This window comes from Podarcis bocagei (genome assembly GCF_964188305.1).
Source record: "Podarcis bocagei genome assembly, chromosome: 5".
Lineage (NCBI taxonomy): Eukaryota > Metazoa > Chordata > Lepidosauria > Squamata > Lacertidae > Podarcis > Podarcis bocagei.
Genome location: NC_138129.1, coordinates 92,089,963 through 92,096,832, shown reverse-complemented (window position 1 = coordinate 92,096,832; position 6,870 = coordinate 92,089,963). Strand labels below are relative to the sequence as shown.

Here is a 6,870-nt window from a genome sequence, read left to right as displayed (position 1 = left end):
AAAGTTTCTAGTTCTCAGGATAAAAGTGATAAAATGTGGTGTATGATAAAATGTGGCGTCCATCGTTTTAAACCCTCACTGAAATGCTCAACTTTCATTATGTTCAAATCCAGATATAAAAGTTCTCCAAAACAATGGCTTTTCAGATTTCTCATATCTGATGTGAATACAGTGGTGCCTCGCAAGATGAAAAGAATCCGTTCTGTGATTCTCTTCGTCTAGCGTTTTTTTTCGTCTTGCGAAGCAAGCCCATTGAAGGATTAGCGGATTAGCGCTATTAGCGGCTTTTAGCGGCTTACCTGCTGATCAGATCAGCTGATAAGCGGCTTAGCGCTATTAGCGGCTTTTAGCGGCTTATCTGCTGATCGGATCAGCTGATAAGCGGCTTAGCGGCTTAGAAAAGGGGGGGGGAAACCAGCAGGAACTCGCAAGACATTGTCGTCTTGCGAAGCAAGCCCATAGGAGATTCGTTTTGCGAAGAACCTCCAAAACGGAAAACTCTTTCGTCTAGCGAGTTTTCCGTCTTGCGAGGCATTCGTCTCGCGGGGCACCACTGTATAAAATATACCGTACACTAACTTATATTTTCACCAATGATAGCTTTCATCTCTGCCATGTTCAAGATATGCAAAATCAATTAAATGCCATTAAAATATACAAATTAACTCCAGTCCGCCTTATGACACATTTGCAATATGGTTCTTGGGGTTATTTTTTAAGTTGCCAACTCTTTGCACTCGTGGGTCTACCGCTCTTCAACTGAAGTAACTTTTTAATGTCCCCTTGAATTAATCTACTGGTGTTGCCTATGTCAAAAAGAGACAATTCAGTGCTAGTTCCATCAGGTCCTGTTATTTTATTTTATTTTATTCTTGCATCATGGTAGCGATGCCAAACGTTTCAGTGGGTGTATCAAAGACTAAGAGAGTACCACACATCTGACACAAGTTTTCTGTGCCACTCTGATCCTCTGCCCTTGCCAGGCCCTCCTAATTCACTCCAGGCATGTCACAAGATCCCTTTGCCTATGCCACTTGAGGCAAAACACCCCCCCACACTATTTTGGGCATATTTACTTGGCAAAAAAGAATCACTAAAAAGATGTTAACGATGTACGTTTCTGAATCTATGCTAAGGATGAAATCAGCTTCATAGGGGCTACCTCTTAATTTAGGACCTTTGTTCTGGTGTATTATTTGTTATCCAGAAAGACTACATTTTTACCTTGGTTTTAAACAGCTGAGCCGGCATATTTAACCACAAAACTAAGAGTCTCAGAGACAACTTTAAGCTGCCCCTGCTTCTAGGATATCCCAGGACCCCTCCCTGGATTTTCAACTTGACTTTTTCTTTTTTTTATAGTAAATCTCCAGACCTTTTATTTATAGAGGTACAAGAAAAAATATGCAGGCCATTTTCTACTCAATTGCTCATTTAAAAAAGAAGCCTGCTTCTGGCTTCCAGCATTGTGACCAATAAGAAAAAAGGCATTTATTGGGGGGATCTGACATCGTGCACATTTTCCATGTCTAAAAGATCGGAATAAATTATGTAATGTAACAAATATGCATATCTCCTTATTTTGCATAATATATGCATTTTTCATAATGCTGCTCTTCTTGGTATAGAACGTAGATTGTTGAGACAGAAATTGGTTTATTTTTTGTTTTTTTAATGGCCCTGGCTAAAACACCTAGCTGTAGACACGGGTTACAAGTTGCTGTAAACATCTGTCATTTTCTTTGGAAAGAAGGTATAAAGTGCTCTGCAAAAGGTGCAGAAGAATAGGATAGAGAAACCTGCCCCAACTATTCTAGCAGTTTTAAATATATCAACCACAACTATGAGGAATGGAATCAGACCACTCCACTGTCAAAGTATCTGCCAAATGGGGGGGGGGGGGGATCTGCCAAAGCTTTTAAATACAGATGCAATCATTCAGCTATAGCAAAGGTCAAAACTACATGCACAACTATGTTGTGCAAGACTCCCATAAGCAAATCGTTTCACCCCGTCATTTGAGATTTCCCAGCGTTTTCTTCTTAGCATGTTTCATGCAGATTTTTACTCTCCCTTAATGGTTACTTGATTTGATCAGGTCCTTGTAAGTTCTACTGACCCTTGGCTACAGGTCTCATTCCCGTGAGAGGGTCATCGGCCTCAATGAATATATTCTCAGTTTTAAAGCAATTACAAATGTTGAATGAGTCCTGTCGCTGACAGGTCACTCAAGTCTTCACCCCTTTGGTGAGAGCAAGTAGTCTTTGGAGGCCAGCTTCCAAGTTGTGGGAACGAACGACGAACAAGAAGTAGTAAGTGGCAGAGGAAAGATGATTCAGACTATCAGCATTCTCAAGGAGCTGGAGATTCAATATGTACGAGTGCTCTCAAATAGGATTTGAGAGTTTGAATAGACCTCTCTTTTCTAATTTTAAGGGTACTCTGATCATAAAACCTGCAAGGATGGGCTTTAGATAGCCAAGATAACCTTTTTCACTTCTCAGACTGTGGCTCAGGACAGTTGCCCCCAATATCTCCCCTTCTGTCTTTCCCCCCTTCAACTGCATCTTCTGCACTTGGCAAAGGCACACTTGCTTCCTTCAAACCTTCCCCCTGAGCAGAGCTGAAGCCTTTGGCGTCTAAATTCACTGACACCTCCGCATCGCTACCTTCAGTCTCTTTGGCTTCTGGAGAAACTGGCAGATTTATTGACGCTATTGCCAACTTTGCAATATTCAAAATGGACTCCTGTGCTTCAGGAGAGCAGCCCGGGAAGGAGAGAGAATCCACTTCGGTCAGAACAGAATGAAGAGAGGGGACTTCTGTTTCCGGCAAGCCAGATCCTGGATCTTCAACATAATGCCCTGTTTGGAAATGGTCATCCACTGGGACTGACTGAAGAGAAGGAAGCTGTTCTCTTTCCTGGTCATGCTTTCTAATTTCAGCATGTTGTTCTACCTGTGACTTCTCTTCTATAGGGACATGAGGAAGAGGGGAAAGGTCTCCTTCCCTCTGGCCAGATTTTCCACTTTCAGCAACTGGCTTTGTTTGAGATTGGCGATCAGGGCTGTCACTCTTCACATCCGTGTACCATACGCTGATCTTTGTCTCAGACTCTGCCCCTGGGCTAAGACCTAGTTCTTCACACACCTTGGAAGGATCCGGGTGAGTAATGTAGCGTCCTTCCCCAGAGACACTTGTCACGTTTATATAGTCCCCTTCCTCACTGGGTGGAAGGGAAATTCTTGTCACGTTTATATAATCTCCTTCTTCACTGGATGGAAGAGAAATTCTTGTCACGTTTATATAATCTCCTTCTTCACTGGGTGGAAGAGAAATTCGTGCCACGTTTATATGACCACTTTCTTCACTGGGTGGAAGAGAAATAGTTGTTGTGTTTGTATCGGCAGCTTCTGTGCTGGGTGGAAAATGCTCTTCAGAAGGTTCATGCATCTCATCTGTTTGACATTCCTCTACGTTCCTTTCCTCTTCCTTATCCTTCGTTTCTGCAGATTCCTGTGGCGTTAGAAGCCCAGTTTCATGAACTTGTTCCTTCTTCTCAGACGGAGGATCTGGCGGCAGTTCAATAGTCACAGTTAGCAATCTTCTTATTTCATCCACACCTCCAAGAACCGGAAGCTTTTCCTCTTCCTCGGGTACCTTATTTTCACTTTCTGTGCTTCCACCCAAACTTGTTTCTACCACAGTGAGAAGCTGTGGATCCACCCTCTCTTCCCTTCCTCCAGTAGGAATGCTAGATAGAGTACCGGAATTCTCTTCACTTTTGTTCCTAGCCTCGTGGCATTCACCCTGAGCCAATTTTTCCGGGGCGAACACTTCATTACTTTGAGTATCAGTAGCCAATGTCTCTATCAAGCTGGCGGAAGGCTTCCTAGCTGGGCTGGCTTGTGCTGATCCCGAAGGCGTCTTTAGATCACTCAGACTGGAAACACTTTCACAAGGCAAGTGCACTTCCTCATAAAGGTTATGTTTCTTCAAATGAGCAGCCTCTTTTATCACTAAGTAGGAAATAAACAAAAACAAAAAAGCGGGGAGAAAAGAAATTCAGCCAAAGGATGTGTAAGGGTGGAGAGGACAGCAGGAAAGTGACACACAATCCTAGAAAATCCAGGAGGTGGGGGTAGTCCCTTCCAAAATAAATTGTTGATTTGCTGGGTTTCTGTCCTTGAATCCCACTCGTGAATAAGCTTGGCTAAGTCTAGAGGGCAGAGGGGACTGGCAAGACCAGAGGTAAGGGGGCAAGAAACACAAAGGCTCCTGCTGGCTGTGGTTGCGAAAAATAGGTCAGGGACATGGGCTTGGTGGTATCAAGAGCTGGGTGAGTGAACCAAGGGGGCAGGTATTGGCTGGGTGATAAGGCATGGCTTCAGGAGCCTAGACTGTCTCCCCACCCCACCCCCTGAAAAGTTCAGCCTGTTAGGGGGAAGATTAAGGGTCTGGAAGACATCTTAGAAGATGGAGCAGAGTCGTTCTGTGTTGCTCCAGAGGGCAGGAGTAGAACCAATGGGTAAAAATGACAGGAAACAAGATTTCAGCTAAAGATTAGGATAAACTTTATAATGGCGAGAACTGCTCAGCAGTAGGGCAGCCCATCCAACCCTGGAAAAGCTTTGAGGGTGTGTGTTTTTTTTTGGGGGGTGGAACCCGTAGAGTCAGTAACCATCTAAGGAGGGCCACCATCTAAGAAGAAACTAAATGGATAAAGCCAAACTTCCTATCTCGAAAGCGGCTGCCAGTTTCTTACTTCGTGGGATTATTAGCGTTTTGTCACAGAAAGCGAAGTTACCTTTGAGGGCTTCGTCGAGCAAAGTTTGCAGCAAAATCTCTTCGTAGACGTTTTCGACTTGGATCACGTTGTTGTGCTCGGCAAAAATGAACTGCTCGTATTTCTGGAGCTCCTGTGGGGTGAGACACAATGTCAAGAGGATTAAAAAGGACCACGTCCCAGCTGCAGAAAATCGGAGTTCTTCCTGCATGTGTGAAAGAGGCCCAAGCCAGCTCTGTGCCAAAAGAAATTTCAGAGGGAGCGGGCGGATTTGCAGGAAACAGTGAGCAAGCCAAGGGAGCAGAGTTCTTTCCAACGAGGCAAGAAACCCAATATATGACAAGGCTGTATATTGTCTCCCTGCTTATTTAATTTATATGCAGAATTCATCATGTAAAGGCTAGGCTGCATGAATCCCAAGCCGGAATTAAGATTGCCGGAAGAAATATCAACAACTGTGGAACGCTCTCCCACCAATGTCAAAGAGAACAACAACTACCAGACTTTTAGAAATCTGAAAGCAGCCCTGTTTACGGAAGCTTTTAATGTTTGATGTATTACAGTATTTTAATATTTTTTTGCAAGCCACCCAGAGTGACTGGGGAAGCCCAGCCAGATGGGCCGGGTATAAATAATAAATTATTATTATTATTATTATTATTATTATTATTATTATTATTATTATTATTATTACAGTGGTACCCCGCAAGACGAACGCCTCGCAAGACGGAAAACCCGCTAGACGAAAGGGTTTTCCGTTTTGGAGGCGCTTCGCAAAACGAATTTCCCTATGGGCTTGCCTCGCAAGACGACAGCCCATAGGGAAATCTCCGGGACAGCGGGGAAGCGCAGCGCGTCTTCCCCACTGTCCTCGGACCTCCTCCCGCCGCGCAGCATCGGAACGAAGCTCCGATGCCGGGCGGGAGGGGAACGCCTCCTCCCGCCGCGCGGCATCGGAACGAAGCTCCGATGCCGGGCGGGCGGGGGGGAACGCCTCCTCCCCCCCCGCGCGGCATCGGAACGAAGCTCCGATGCCGGGCGGGGGGGGGGAGGCCTCCTCCCGGCGCGCGGCATCGGAACGAAGCTCCGATGCCGGGCGGGGGGGGGGGACGCCTCCTCCCGGCGCGCGGCATCGGAATGAAGCTCCGATGCCGGGCGGGGGGGGAACGCCTCCTCCCGCCGCGCGGCATCGGATGGCTTTCCTGAAGACTTGGGGTGGGAGGAGGGTTTTCCTTCCCACCGCCAACATTCAGAATGCTGTTCTGAATGTTGGCGGCGGGGAGGAAAAACCCTCCTCCCACGCAAGCCCCGGGAACAGAGGGAAAGCGCTGCGCGCCTTCCCCTCTGTTCCCGTACCTGTCCTGAAGGCTTGCGGTGCGGAGAAAAGCCCTTCTCCGCACCGCCAGCCTGGCAAGTGGTTTCCCTAGGAACGCATTAATTGATTTTCAATGCATTCCTATGGGAAACCGTGCATCGCAAGACGAAAAAACCGCAAGACGAAGAGACTTGCGGAACGAATTAATTTCGTCTTGCGAGGCACCACTGTATTATTATTATTATTATTATTATTATTATTATTATTATTATTATTATTAAAATGCCCATTCACAATGATAAGCCCAGTAGCTTCAGTATGCAAATCCTTCCTCTCCTTTCAATTCAAATACAGGTATTGTAACTTACCGGCTTACACGTTGACGCCAATGTCCGCTGAAGCGTGGGCAACGAGATTTGGACCAAGGCATCCTGAAATATCTTTTTCCGGGCGGTACTGCTGTCATAGTCATATTGCTGTCAATTTAAAAATAAATAAATAGAATCAGCTGCGAGATCTGAATGTGCTGGCAAACGTCTCCCAGCTTTCTGCACAAAATCAAGTAAACCCCATCCAAAATCAGTGCACAAAGGCAATCTATAGTTTCTTTTCAAACTATTCCAGGAATTCTTTGGAAACAGTTGCTTTAACCAAGTCCCTTCTTTTGTTCTTGCAAAGTATAATGTGCACAATCTATAAAATCCACATGTTAAAAATAAATGTGTGTGTGTGTGTGTGTGTGTGTGTGTGTGTGTAAGAAGTGAACACA

The 6,870-nt window shown here is 45.4% G+C and overlaps 1 protein-coding gene across 1 annotated transcript in view; it reads right to left on the bottom strand.

The window, feature by feature from the left end:
* Positions 1 to 562: 562 nt before the first annotated feature.
* NIBAN1 (niban apoptosis regulator 1) overlaps positions 563 to 6,870 on the bottom strand; it is a 107,933-nt gene continuing 101,625 nt past the window's right edge. The window contains exons 12-14 of the mRNA XM_081194341.1: positions 6,470 to 6,577; positions 4,808 to 4,919; positions 563 to 4,019 (exon numbers count right to left, since the gene is read on the bottom strand). Coding sequence (XP_081050467.1) covers positions 2,494 to 4,019; positions 4,808 to 4,919; positions 6,470 to 6,577 — 1,746 coding nt within the window. The 3' untranslated portion in view covers positions 563 to 2,493. The remainder of the gene's footprint in view (positions 4,020 to 4,807; positions 4,920 to 6,469; positions 6,578 to 6,870) is intronic.